Below are 15064 nucleotides of genomic sequence, written 5' to 3'. Positions count from 1 at the left end.
AAAACCACAATAGTTAGCAAAAATTGTTTTTTCACCCAGTATTGGTAAAACATTAAAAGAAACTGTTGCAGTTAACATACTAGTCACTCAAACTTACTAGAGTAGCTCCCTAAATATTAATGGCCATAGCATTGTTTGTTTTGTAACTGGCTCTCACAATGCTAGTGACCATAGGATGCACAAAAAGCTAAAGGATTACTTCAAGAACTTTTACATTTCAAAGAGAGTAATTAGCAACAATAGGAGCCTAATCAGAGAAAAGATTTGGACTCTGACATGAAAGAGAGATAATTATCTCACACTATTGATCTGTGTCTCGTCTGATGGAGTATGCCACGAAGCAAAGAATCAGAAACACACATTTTCAACACAGGAAAAGGGAGGGAGGGTCCATTTACAAGCCAGTTTGAAATAACCAGCTACATGTGTCAGGAATTTACAGTAAATTCCCCAGTGCGAATACTGTTTTATAAGCAATTAGATAGCATCATAGAGGACACTATTGGTTTCTCACCTCAGTGTGTTGTAACATTTAAAGAGCAGATTAAAGAAGTCAAGCAGATGTTGACAAGGAAGATAAAATCATTAAAGGCAAATGATAAAGACTATTCATATGAAATCTATGAAACAGATAACCTCTTACATGCGGGGCCTTATTGAACTGTCGGCATAAATTATCTGAACACGCTGAGTTTGAGGATATGAAAAATAAAACAGTGCACTGCAAGGGCCATCCAAAATGTGACTGAAGTACTGCACAGCAGAAGCGATTGGAAAAACAGCTGCGAGGGAGATGCCCTTTGGCCTGGTTTGCAATGGCCGAGATAACAGAGTGGGTCTTCACTGATATGGAAAGACCTCAAGGGTTATTTGCTGTTGGGGATGTTTTCTGAAATGCTGCATATTTTTTTGTCTTATTTACATAATAAATTATGAACAATAAATCAGTATGGCAAAAAAACCTATTGAATATTTTTAAGCAAACTGGATGTGGATATTGATTACAAAAATCTGTGAAACCAATGAGACACAATGCTTACATACCAATGTTGCACAATGATCTGATAAATCATAAGATTGGGAGAGGTGTCCTAAACCAAATATCTTTAAGTCATGAGCACATTGTGTTGTGTATTGTTGAACTTTAAAATGGAAACAGCACTGGATATCCCCAATTCACATCAACTGCTGTCAAAGTCACTGGCATACATTTGTTTCCAGAATGGCAGTAGCTATGCAATGGAGTAAAAGCATACTGCATAAAAAGTAACACAAGAAATCCATACACTTTACTTAAAGTACCTTAGCAGTATATAGTAAATGTGGCTAACAAAAAGTGATTCATACCAACAGATAGGAAAGTTACATACACACAGCAATTTTGAAACAAGGAATGTATTATACTACAGAGTCAGTGTAAATCATGTTTGTTACTGCAGGCAATTTTAAATATGGCAAGCAGTACTGCTAATGTAGTCACCAAAGAAATGCCATGACAAATGCTAAGTTGAAAGCACGTATCAGTGCAGTAAATTATCCTAAAACAAAACTTGGCAATTTTAATGCTCTCCACTAAGATTAAAGGAGACGAGGCATGTGAAATATTAGCTCAAATCATAGATGGGTACATACTTTTGTATACAAACTGTGTTGTTACAACACAAGTAAGTAAATCAGCAACCAAGACATCCACAAAAGTGAATGTCAGAATGAGATAAAAACATTATTTAAAGGATTTTCATTCAAGACTACCACAGGACTTTTGGGCAAATGATGACTCACATACTGCTAAGAGAATGCAATAGCAACACACTGTAATTATTAATGTGGACAGCACACAAAAACTGTAATTAAGAAATTTAACAAGGGACTTTATTTGTTTTTCTTTTTTCACATAATATCTACACTGAATTGTACACTTCGTCAATCACTGTCCTTTTCCAATATGAAATAATGTGTCCTCCTGCCACTACCGAGCAAACTGTCTCTTATCACCAGGTTTATTTTTATGTGGCTGCCTGAAGATCATTGCTTTGTGTTCCATCTTGCCTCCTCCAGGCTTATTCATAGTATTAAAATATCCAAAACCACCACCACCAAGTCTCTTCCTTGGACGGTTCCCCTTGCTACTGTTGACATCTGAAAAATCTATTAAGGAAGGTACATCACAGGATAACAGATTTGAGTAACTTTTAAATCGCTGAAAAGGCATAACCTTTAGTTGTGGCAGGCAAAGTACTGCAAAAGTTTTTAAAACAATTCACATGCAAATAATGGAAGATGGGATGATAACAGTTTATATCAGCATAAATCACACACATAATTGTACCAGAGTATGCAGCATATATAATAATATGATTTGCATTTTTGTCAATATTACATTCATAACGCACTTCAGCTTAAGCCACCTCCGAATCATTTGGAATATGACATCAATATGAAATTGAAGAAATGTATGATCAAATAAAAGAAGTTATTCAGATAGTGAAGGGTGACGAAAATTTAAGTCATGGGTGACTGGAATTCCGTAGTAGGAAAAGGGAGAGAAGGAAACGTAGTAGGTGAATATGAACTGGCGCAAAGAAATGAAAGAGGAAGCCGCCTGGTAGAATTTTGCACAGAGCACAACTTAATCATAGGTAACACTTGGTTCAAGAATCATAAAAGAAGGCTGTATACATGGAAGAAGCCTGGAGATACTGACAGGTTTCAGATAGATTATATAATGGTACGACAGTGATTTAGGAACCAGGTTTTAAATTGTAAGACATTTCCAGGGGCAGATGTGGACTCTGACCACAATCTATTGGTTATGACCTGTAGTTTAAAACTGAAGAAACTGCAAAAAGGTGGGAATTTAAGGAGATGAGACCTGGATAAACTAAAAGAACCAGAGGTTGTACGGAGTTTCAAGGAGAGCATAAGGGAGCAATTGACAGGAATGGGGGAAAGAAATACAATAGAAGAAGAATGGGTAGCTTTGAGGGATGAAGTAGTGAAGGCAGCAGAGGACCAAGTAGGTAAAAAGACTAGGGCTAGTAGAAATCCTTGGGTAACAAAAGAAATATTGAATTTAATTGATGAAAGGAGAAAATATAAAAATGCAGTAAATGAAGCAGGCAAAAAGGAATACAAACGTCTCAAAAATGAGATCGACAGGAAGTGCAAAATGGCTAAGCAGGGATGGCTAGAGGACAAATGTAAGGATTAAGTGGCTTATCTCACTAGAGGTAAGATAGATACTGCCTACAGGAAAATTAAAGATACCTTTGGAGAAAAGAGGACCACTTGTATGAATATTAAGAGCTCAGATGGAAACCCAGTTTTAAGCAAAGAAGGGAAAGCAGAAAGGTGGAAGGAGTATATAGAGGGTCTATACAAGGGCGATGTACTTGAGGACAATATTATGGAAATGCAAGAGGATGTAGATGAAGATGAAATGGGAGATACGATACTGCGTGAAGAGTTTGACAGAGCACTGAAAGACCTGAGTCGAAACAAGGCCCCTGGAGTCGACAACATTCCATTGGAACTACTGACGGCCTTGGGAGAGCCAGTCCTGACAAAACTCTACCATCTGGTGAGCAAGATGTATGAAACAGGCGAAATACCCTCAGACTTCAAGAAGAATATAATAATTCCAATCCCAAAGAAAGCAGGTGCTGACAGATGTGAAAATTACCGAACAATGAGTTTAATAAGTCACAGCTGTAAAATACTAACACGAGTTCTTTACAGACAAATGGAAAAACTAGTAGATGCCGACCTCGGGGAAGATCAGTTTGGATTCCGTAGAAATGTTGGAACACGTGAGGCAATACTGACCCTACGACTTATCTTAGAAGCTAGATTAAGGAAGGGCAAACCAACGTTTCTAGCATTTGTAGACTTAGAGAAAGCTTTTGACAATGTTGACTGGAATACTCTCTTTCAAATTCTGAAGGTGGCAGGGGTAAAATACAGGGAGCGAAAGGCTATTTACAATTTGTACAGAAACCAGATGGCAGTCATAAGAGTCGAGGGACATGAAAGGGAAGCAGTGGTGGGGAAGGGAGTGAGACAGGGCTATAGTCTATCCCCAATGTTATTCAATCTGTATATTGAGCAAGCAGTGAAGGAAACAAAAGAAAACTTCGGAGTAGGTATTAAAATCCATGGAGAAGAAATAAAAACTTTGAGGTTCGCCGATGACATTTTAATTCTGTCAGAGACAGCGAAGGACTTGGAAGAGCAGTTGAACGGAATGGATAGTGTCTTGAAAGGAGGATAATGGAATGTAGTCGAATTAAGTCGGGTGATGCTGGGGGAATTAGATTAGGAAGTGAGACACTTAAAGTAGTAAAGGAGTTTTGCTATTTGGGGAGCAAAATAACTGATGATGGTCGAAGTAGAGAGGATATAAAATGCAGACTGGCAATGGCAAGAAAAGCGTTTCTAAAGAAGAGAAGTTTTTTAACATCGAGTATAGATTTAAGTGTCAGGAAGTCATTTCTGAAAGTATTTGTATGGAGTGTAGCCGTGTATGGAAGTGAATCATGGACGATAAATAGTTTGGACAAGAAGAGAATAGAAGCTTTTGAAATGTGGTGCTACAGAAGAATGCTGAAGATTAGATGGGTAGATCACATAACTAATGAGGAAGTATTGAATCGGATTGGGGAGAAGAGAAGTTTGTGGCACAACTTGACTAGAAGAAGGGATTGGTTGGTAGGACATGTTTTGAGGCATCAAGGGATCACCAATTTAGTATTGGAGGAAAAATCGTAGAGGGAAACCAAGAGATGACTATACTAAGCAGATTCAGAAGGACGTAGGTTGCAGTAGGTACTGGGAGATGAAGAAGCTTGCACTGGATAGAGTAGCATGGAGAGCTGCATTAAACCAGTTTCAGGACTAAAGACCACAACAACAACATGCAGTATCTAGCCGGACTCCTATTTCCAAACACATACCATGAACTAGTTAAGAATCTGTCGAGATGTATGTATCTATGTCCTTTTAAATATGATTCTAAGGTTGGTGTAAACTAAAATGAATTAATTTGTATGCTTTATGAAATTAGAAGCTGACAAACACTAACATCACATTTACTAGTGCTATTATAATTGCAGTATCATCTGATGATCCACATTTACTAGTGCTATTATAATTGCAGTATCATCTGATGATCTTGTATCACATACTGGGAAAATGAGTAATATACAATTTATAATTGGCCTCAGATTGTGCTAGATTCTGTGTGTTAACAGAAGGGGACAGTAGGATTGGGGAATAATTTGTTGAAACAGAAACAATTGTTTTGAACAAAATAAGTCATTACAAACCACACGAAAAACAACAGATTTTAATAAAGCACATGAACAAGTTTGTTATTTGGATATAACACAAGGTATCATTCAAAGTTGTTAATGATATAACAGAATGGAGCAATGAACACAAATTACCACTCTGCCATGGATGCACAGATTTTTATGAAAGATTTGGCTCAGTTTCAATCAAACCGGTCACAACAGATCCTGAGAAACAATCTACAATATAGTACTAAAGAAGACGCATTAATTTAACAGCTGTCAATAGAAGTCATGAGGATAGTGCAAAAGTCATAATTGAAGGAGGCACATACATAGCAGGTGTTCTCAATCAGTAAAACTATTCTCAGCAGCCCTAAACAAACTTTTTTTCCTTAAACTGAGAAAAGAAAGAAGTAATATGAAGTTGCTGAACTGATAATAAACTGTTTGCCTTTAATGCTGATAAATTCCAACAACAAATCAAAGAACTTCACAGATCCTGTTGGAAAACAGGCTTTAAAATCAATTATAACAAGACTATCAATCACAAAATTCAGTATTCAAAAATGTTAAATTATGTGGCTATTATTTACTCTCTGGAGACAAAATTTCTAGGTTCTCCCAACAGAAATAGTGACAAGCAAAAAATACTGCTCCTAGCTTTCAGAAATTGTGTGTTCCTTCCTCAGGAAGGAAAGAGGAGTTAGAAACGAGGGACAGGTCACCCAGTTCTAGGTTGAGAGGGGCAAATTCTAGATGGGCTCCTTATTTTCCCCCAGTCCCTTTTCCTCCCTGAAGGAGGAAAAATAAATGTGATGACAGGTAAGTACCGCACTTTCTAGTTGTACATGTTCCTATCAGCGGTACTAGGAATCAGCATTTCTTAAGGTAAGTATCAGCCAACCATTCAGAATCTCTGTATAATCAACACAAAGATAATAATATTACATAAATTAACAATGAAGGAGACTAATCTTTGTGTGTACAGCAGCTGAAGACAGCATCTAGATGACTAGCAAAAAGAAAATATATATATTGACATGCAACAATGGGCCACTGATGAACTAAAAATAATTTCCTGAATGTGGTTTTCAATAAGCGCAAAACAAAATTTTTTATCCACATGAATTACTCATTTAATTTACGGCAGTGAGACAAGACTTAAAATGCAAAAACCAGTCAAAACTGTGCATTGCCCAGCAAGCAACTGAGAGATGAATGATTCATTTTAGGGAAAGTGGCAGTAGGAAAACAAATTAATCAATTACAGAACAAGTAGATTTTTCACTGTGGCTGCAATGAAACTGTATTGGAGATGGGGCAGATATTTAACCAGGCAAATGGATGGCAGATGGACCAAGGGAGTTCTTTGCTGAATGACAATACGTAAGATAACACACTGACCAAATGTAAGGTGAGCAAATGATAGAAAAAAATGTGGGAGACACATGGTTGTATACATCAAAAGACTCATGCACACAGTCTTGAGGAGGCCTATATCTAGCAATAGATATATCAAATGGCCGATGATAAATGTGTGGAATCTGACATTCATTGTGTTCCTGAATTCTACAGCTATCTTATGTAATACAATATAACACCTTTCAGTTAGATTTTAGTACAACACAGGTTAATAATGAGGCACTAAGAACCAACATAACCAATGCCATGCTGTATTGAGCAATAAGAAATATTAACACCAAAACTGATAAAAGAGCAACAATGGCATTTCTTCAACATAAATCAGTAGTGGATTGTGCATTACAGATAGAGAGATATTGCTTACTACTACTTTCGAAATCTTTATACTGAACACCATCTAGTTTCCCCCAACATTTTGTACTTCACTTCCCAGGATAATTGCAGTTAAAAATTATTCAAAACATAGATTTTATACACTGGGATTGAAATCAAGATAAAAATACCTGTCGGTATGTGTGTAAATGAATGCTAGAAGAGAAGAAATAGCAGAAAAAATCTAAATTCCGATTGAATATAATAAAATCTCTCTTGGTTGAAGTGGAAGAAAAGAAGGTCAAGGTGCAGGTGGAAAAAAAAGACACATGAAAAGTTGATGTGGTGGTAACTGCTTGATAGTTTAAGTTAATTCTTGACAGGGAACCCTATGATATTTTAAACAGGGAAAACCATTCTACTGCATGGTGGGTTTGATCATTCTTCTATCTTTATGTCTACCACACTGGCTTCTTCTCACCTGCTCACTGGTAACAAACAGGAGATTTGGAATACACAAAAACAAGAGCCACTTCTTTGAGTGTACTTAATAGCAATTTAACTGTTGTTTGACAGGACACAATATTGCTTGACCTGGGGAAAGGTGAACGGAGATGGAAGAACAGTGGTAAGGAGGGAGAGGGAAAATAGTAATCTTAATATACTAATTTCTACAGTCACCAATCTGCAAAAAAAGGATACGGAGATCAACACTTGGTGGTATTTTAAGTCCAAATGACAGAGCGACCTTTTGCAGGTCTAATGTCTCCACATTAAATATCTGCTTCAAATGGTGAGAATCGTATGCTCTTACATATGCCTTGTATGCTTCTTTTGCTGACATATTCAAGAAGTAATTTTTACCAATCAGTTTTTCCAGCTGAAACAATACACAAAGCAAAGATCCAGTTATTAGAAGTACCTGCAGAGTGCATTATACAAAAATTAACAAATATACAAATATATTTTGCAGGACACCAATGGCTGGGAAAGATAAAATCACATTATGAAAATAGTTAACTGTTTTCGACACTGGAAGGAGTGAGAGAGTGGGAGGAGAGGGAGAGAGGGGGGTGGAGAGGGTGGAGAGGGGGCAGAGGGGGCAGAGGGGGCAGAGGGGGCAGAGGGGGCAGAGGGGGCAGAGGGGGCAGAGGGGGCAGAGGGGGCAGAGGGGGGAGAGGGGGAGAGGGGGGAGAGGGGGGAGAGGGGGGAGAGGGGGGAGAGGGGGGAGAGGGGGAGAGGGGAGAGGGGGGAGAGGGGGGAGAGGGGGGAGAGGGGGGAGAGGGGGGAGAGGGGGGGAGGGGGGAGGGGGGAGGGGGGGGAGGGGGGAGAGGGGGAGGGGGGGGGGGGAGGGGGGAGAGGGGGAGAGGGGGAGAGGGGGGAGAGGGGGGAGAGGGGGAGAGGGGGGAGAGGGGGGAGAGGGGGAGAGGGGGGAGAGGGGGGAGAGGGGGGAGAGGGGGGAGAGGGGGGAGAGGGGGGAGGGGGGAGGGGGGAGGGGGGGAGGGGGGAGAGGGGAGGGGGGGGAGAGGGGGGAGAGGGGGGAGAGGGGGGAGAGGGGGAGAGGGGGGGAGGGGGGGAGAGGGGGGAGAGGGGGGGGAGAGGGGGGAGGGGGGGGAGAGGGGGAGAGGGGGGAGAGGGGGGAGAGGGGGAGAGGGGGAGAGGGGGAGAGGGGGAGAGGGGGGAGAGGGGGGAGAGGGGGGAGAGGGGGGAGAGGGGGAGAGGGGGGAGAGGGGGGAGAGGGGGGAGAGGGGGGAGAGGGACTTAATGCAGATCGATATACTGGGAACGGAAATTAAAATCATACTATATCACACATCCCTAGTCCTAGTACCATCCCCAACAATACACAGCAAAGGAGCATCCCTCCCCCCACCCCCACCCCCATTACACAATACCACCCTGGATTGGATTGGAGCAACTGAACCACGACCTCCACCAGGGCTTTGATTTATCTATTGTCATGTCATGTCATGTCATGAAATGAGTGACATCCAACCCACAATCCATCTGACCCTGCCAACAGCTATCAATCAGAATGAATGGCAAAGACCCAGCTGTGACCAAGATGAGAGTTACCACCCAGTGGCACAACATACTGCTGAGCACCACATGCTAGAGTTCAGTGGCTGCTTCAAAACCCATACCATCTGAATCATTCCATTCAACAACAGTTTTTAAGAAGTACGATGATGGGAGATACATCGCAACACATCCTCTTGCTTCTGTAATCCTGCTGGCCTCTGCTAACCCATGTCCTGTATCCAACTATTTCCATTGCTCACATCTTTTCACCCCCTTTTGAATTGATGCCTCCACATCCTCTTCCACTTCACCAGCTCTTGTGATAGTGTGTCACAAACCTGGTGCCCCTCCTCCCACTTTCTCATCCTGCACCGGCTGCTGCCTCCTCCTGAGCTGCTAGCTATCCACCCCAGTTGTACTCCAGCTTCTCAAACAATTAGCAAAGTTTTCATTCTTTTTTGTGGGCTTTTCAATGACTTGATGCTCTTGCTTCTGCATCTTGGTCACTGTTGCATCTTTGCCATTCATTCTGATTGATAGCTGGTTGGTTGTCATGCCCACATAAAATACTGTGCAATGCTTCTGCAACTAGAAATTAATAAAAGGAAATTAGAAAATAACAAAAGGGAAGGAAGAAATTTCAAACTTTAGGAGTATTCCTTCAGGGGGAAAAAATGCAATGAGGAGAAAAAAAATTAAAATAGTTGGGAATTTTGTATCATACGGGGAAACACCAGTTGGCACTTGGGACTAAGGGACAAGGGAAAGTTGTTTCAAACTAAAATAAAGCCATGACATAATTTGCTGGGAAATACATGGTTTTCTGTTTGCACTACTATTTCTTTCCTTATGTTTTCTTATGTTGTGAATCCGAAATAACTCCGGACAGCTCAAAAAACTTGAAACTGTATATTATTTTTAATAAAACAAACAGATGGATATTTTCAAACCATAAATAATATTATAATCACTCCAAGCACTACAGAACTGTTCACTTTGGATTGCATGAATGAGGGTATGACTCCAGATGCTAAGGACTGTGCATTGTTTGTATGTTAACTATTGTCTTCAATACAATATTAGTTCATTTCTTGTTAATAAATCTGGGCTTTACACTTACTCATATCACATTCTCACAGTTTCTGTTCCCACCATTTTAATTTAATAACAAAGGCCACTAGCTAATCAGTATGTAATATAATTTCTTTGCTTCTTGATTAATATAATTTGCAGTATAATCTGGAACACATTCTTAATACACTAAAGTACAATTTAATAATTTCTTTAAAAGTAAAGATTTGGTCAATAAGACGACAAAATATTGTGTAATATTATGAAACCTTGTTGACTTCCTTCTGTTTCCACCAAATTTCAAGAATGGAATTACAACGAAACAATGGCTACAAAAATTCACTCAAATGAAGTAAAGGTAGTATTAAAATTCGATAAGCAGCTGAAAAGAAAGAATCAACTCAATATATCTGTGTTCAGTAATCCTGACACGAACAAACACCAACATTTTACACAGCTCTGCTGAGAGCTAATTACCTGTAACTGAATGTCAGCTATTTTATTCCAGCTGAACTCAAATTCATTGAGAGGAACTTTGGCTTGCTTCAAATATCGCAGAAAACCTAGCTCTTCTGGTCGAAGGATCAAGAGGGCGTGTCCTCTACCACCTTCTCCTCTCGCTGTCCTACCAACTCGATGAATGTATTCCTGCGTGTCAACAACAAAACAATTTTTACTTCAGTTGCCTGAGATTTAAGACATTTAAATATAACAGTACCTAATTATTACTAACCTTTGGGTCATCTGGTGGATCATACTGAACTATCCAGTCCACTGCAGGAATGTCTAAACCTCGAGCAGCGACATCTGTACAGAGGAGAATACCTGTTTCTGCATTACAGAACTGGAAGAAAGTGGTGGTACGTTTTGTCTGTTTTTGTTTTCCCTGAAACAAAAAAAAGTCAAATGTTTATTATATTTTTCTAGAGCCATTGTTGTCCTCAGGGCAACATTTGGCAGGCTCGTTGGAGTTGTAAGCCAGGTTTCCACAGGCACAAATTTCTTACATGTGCACACCCCCACCACCACCACTACCCCTCCCCTTACATGAAGATTAGCATTTCCGCATGCCCGAGTTGGAAATGCTATTTATGTGACTTTCAAGATGGTAACAAGTGAAATTATTTGTATGAGAGTTGTGCAACTTTTATATGCAGAGCTTGTAGTAACAGACTGGACCCATAGATGTTGGATATGGAAATGAGTGTATCATAGCAATCATTTGGGAACATCAAGTACACTAATAAGAGAGTTATACTGTGCAGTCAACATTTCGTTTGAAAATCATTTTTGAATGAGTAAAATCATTCTGAACCACACTTCTAGCTCTGCACAAAAGTCTGATGCAAGTATGCGAGATGCCATGTCAGCTCGCATTAAACTACAAGTAACATTGAATGAAATATCTGACAATTGTAGTCACTACAATATACTATTCTACACTATACATTCTACAATATACATTCTGAAGAGTATTATATCTAAATTTTTATGTTTCCTACAATACACTAAAGGTACATCGGAAAGGAAGGTTTCTGTCTCAACAGCTCAGCTTTTTCTTTATTTTCAGAGTTTGTCAAGGTTCTAATACGTCAGATGTGCAGTAAATATACATTTATTTTACTGGTATGTTACTTAATTTTGTAACCAAACACTGTACTACTGTGCTGAATGGCCACCACTCAATTATAGTGCCAATAAGAACACTGTTACATTTACATAGGATTTTAATGGAGTTAAGAGCGGTTTTAAATCTCTAAAGCCACAAATAAATTTCAACTTCATGGTAATATTTACACTCACAGACTAAAGCAAAAAGTTATTGTTATACTACAATAAAATAAAAAAACACCTTTACAGTATTGACTTTTCTGCAGTAATACAAAACTCAGCAAGTTCACTCTCAGTTTCAATACTTTTCACCTTTTCATCACTTCAAACAAAGGTGTGTTATTCTGTGCTGTGTAAGTGACTATAATGTATTGCTGAATGCTAGAATGATATTTCCATGGCACTGATTAACATTTTGACATTAAAAAAAAATGTTTGTTTATGTAGTTGAAGATTAAGCCAAATATTTTTATTTATTTATTTTTGGCATAACACTAACTTTCCACTTTCGTAAACAATTCTATATCTGTGCTATCAAACAAACTAGAGTAAAATGAGAGCATATCCACTTATCGGTAGTTGCTGAAGCCCATAGGTGATGGTGGGTGAAGCAAATTGTGCAAGAAAGTAGGCCTTTCAGCTTTCGTAACTTATGCATAAGATGGTACGACAGTGAGCAAGTATGGTGTTTCCACATGGAAGTTGACTTACACGAGTGGTGGTGGGTGATGTGCAAGTAAGAAATTCATGTCTGTGGAAACCCAGCAATATACTACACTAATATGCATGTAACAAGACATTAATTGCATCAATGTGCAGTAGTGAGACAATGTGTATCATGTAACACACCAGCCAATAGAGACATTCTACTACACCACTGTAGTAAACAGATGTAAACATTTAGTGCAAGTTTTAATTTTCCTAAAAATCTATACTGGAATATTAATGGTAATTTCCATTATTAGCCAATCAGATCTCAAATTGGCAAAAGGAAAGTAGAGTGGAGGAAGGAGAGTAGGACCTTTGCAATTGAACGTAACTAACAACAGATCAGATATCATATTTCACTTGTACATCCTGAGAGCATGCTGGGTGCCTCTTCTCAGTATAGATTGTGAGACTGACACAATGAGGCCTTTTTAACGAGACCCCAATGACTAACAATTGAACTTAATGCACAATCACAGAGAGATGGTGCAACAAGAAACGGAATCCGGCAATTTGTGATGCCAGCACCGAAAGCCCAGTCATGGAGCAGCCCCAGAGGTGACTCATACATGCACTGTATACTGTATAGGACGACAGTTTCCAATCATGGCATCAATTTTTCAACAGGACTTGCCAATGGCGGCAGTGATGGCAGCAGCAGCATCTCTTTCTCCTGAAGACAGCACAGTCCTGCTGCAGAACCAAGAAGACTAGCAAGAATTATTATGCCAGGAATTATTTTGGTAGTGGCTGCAGTAGGGACGGATTACCAAATGTTTGAACTAATGTAACTAGTAACACTGGTAGCAGAAATAATGCCAAGAAGAGACAAGGAATATTCATGAATGGAACAAATTGAAGAATAAAATTTCAGTGACACTGGACAATTTTGTAAGGTTAGCACCCACAATACGAATTTTAAAACAATGGGGCCACAGCTGTACATGGCCAATTGCAGATGGATTGAGGAAATTTAAAAAAATGTTTCTTGCGTCAGCCCGTATGTTAATTCTAAGCAACGTAGATTTGCTGTAACAGAACAGTTAGTACATTAAAACCCCCAAATTAACAAACCTGCTTTTAAGGAAATGTCTATTTTAACAAATATTTCCGTCAGTCCCAGCGAAAACCCCAAAAGAACAATGTTATTTCTCTCCAGTTTGAGAAAAAGTCTGCTTTTAAGAACTAAACATAAAACATTCTGCCAATTAAAATCCAGTTTTTATACAATTCCTAACATGTCTACGTGGGATTTTGATTTTTTTTAGTTTCACACACGTCACACAAGTCAAATAGTGAGTGGCAATTGTCCTTAAGTCAATTACCTTCCTTGAGAGGAATGAAGTAGTGAGGCTCAACATCTTAAAGGCTTCATAAACATTTGTTGCTGCTGGTTTTGCATAACATAACAGACATAACAGACTTTCTATTCCTAACACTGTCAGTATGAGGGCAATCTGCAATATATGGTAACTGAAGCAAACTTCACAAGTCAAGACTGCTAAAAAATCAATTTACTAGATGACCGGATTCATCACTGGATCTTATGCTTTAAAATATTACAACATACTGTCTATCAGTGTTGCAGGTCATTTCACATTGCATATACACTTCAAACACTACCATGATTATGATGATGGGAAAGGTATAGGCCTATGTACAATGTGAAGTGACTTGCAACAGTCATGGACAATACTTTGCAATCTTTTAAAGCATAAAGTCCAAAGATGACAGCATAGCTGTGCTGAAACCAGTCCTCAAATAAAATGCTTTTTAGCAGCCTTTGCTTGTAAAGTTTTCTTCAGTTACCACAGCAAACTGTGTTGAATTGTTTTGCAAAGGCTGGTTGTGGTATATCAGTTGCTGACTGAGATGAAATTGTTCCACAAGAAGAATTGAGTGGAGTCACAGATTTTCCTGGAAATGTGAGTTTCCAGAAGTTTGTTTCTTGTGAAGATGACATTTATACTTTCACATCTGAGATGAATGTGAGGTACGTGAAATTCTAGAGAACAAACAGTGAATACAAACTGGTTGTGACAACCATCCTGAAGAAAAAGATGACAAAAATGAAGACAATAACATCACAACTAGTTTTGCAGCTGCTTTGCAAGGACTTGATATCACCAGGAACTACTACTCTCTTAATGCACACAACTTCTGTCACTAGATGATGCTGGTAGAGCAAAACAAACAACTCTTCTTGATTTAAAAAAGAAAAAGAAAAGAAAAAAATAATGTGTTGCAAAAAAATGTTATGTATATCTCGATGGTAGGCAATAAAAACCTCTTAACATCATTTTGTCAAATGTTACAGGAGAAGCAAATACAGAGTCTAAAAAAATATCTGAAGTGATACAAATAATGTTGCTACATGTGTAACTATGTAGTAGAACTTATAATTAAATGTTTCCCTGAGACATTCAAGTCTCTTCTTTACATACAATAACGACCAAAGCAGAAGGAATGAATTAAAATTTGTACTGCTGCTGGAACTCGAACCCAGGTCTTCTTGCTTGCTAGGCAGGAATGCTAACTGTTACACCACCTAGTTACAGACAGATAGCGAATTCCATGCACTTTAAGTTTGCAATTAAATAGCTCTTACATTACCTATACATACCTGA

The 15064-nt window shown here is 38.9% G+C and overlaps 1 protein-coding gene across 1 annotated transcript in view; it reads right to left on the bottom strand.

Annotated features, from left to right (window-relative positions):
• Positions 1-1850: 1850 nt before the first annotated feature.
• Positions 1851-15064, bottom strand: part of LOC126266702 (probable ATP-dependent RNA helicase pitchoune) — a 54031-nt gene continuing 40817 nt past the window's right edge. Inside the window, exons 9-12 of the mRNA XM_049971148.1 lie at positions 10852-11004; positions 10596-10766; positions 7728-7905; positions 1851-2139 (exon numbers count right to left, since the gene is read on the bottom strand). Coding sequence (XP_049827105.1) covers positions 1970-2139; positions 7728-7905; positions 10596-10766; positions 10852-11004 — 672 coding nt within the window. The 3' untranslated portion in view covers positions 1851-1969. The remainder of the gene's footprint in view (positions 2140-7727; positions 7906-10595; positions 10767-10851; positions 11005-15064) is intronic.

The sequence above is a fragment of the Schistocerca gregaria genome, chromosome 1, assembly GCF_023897955.1.
Source record: "Schistocerca gregaria isolate iqSchGreg1 chromosome 1, iqSchGreg1.2, whole genome shotgun sequence".
In the NCBI taxonomy this organism is placed as follows: domain Eukaryota; kingdom Metazoa; phylum Arthropoda; class Insecta; order Orthoptera; family Acrididae; genus Schistocerca; species Schistocerca gregaria.
This window is presented reverse-complemented; position numbering and strand designations above follow the sequence as displayed.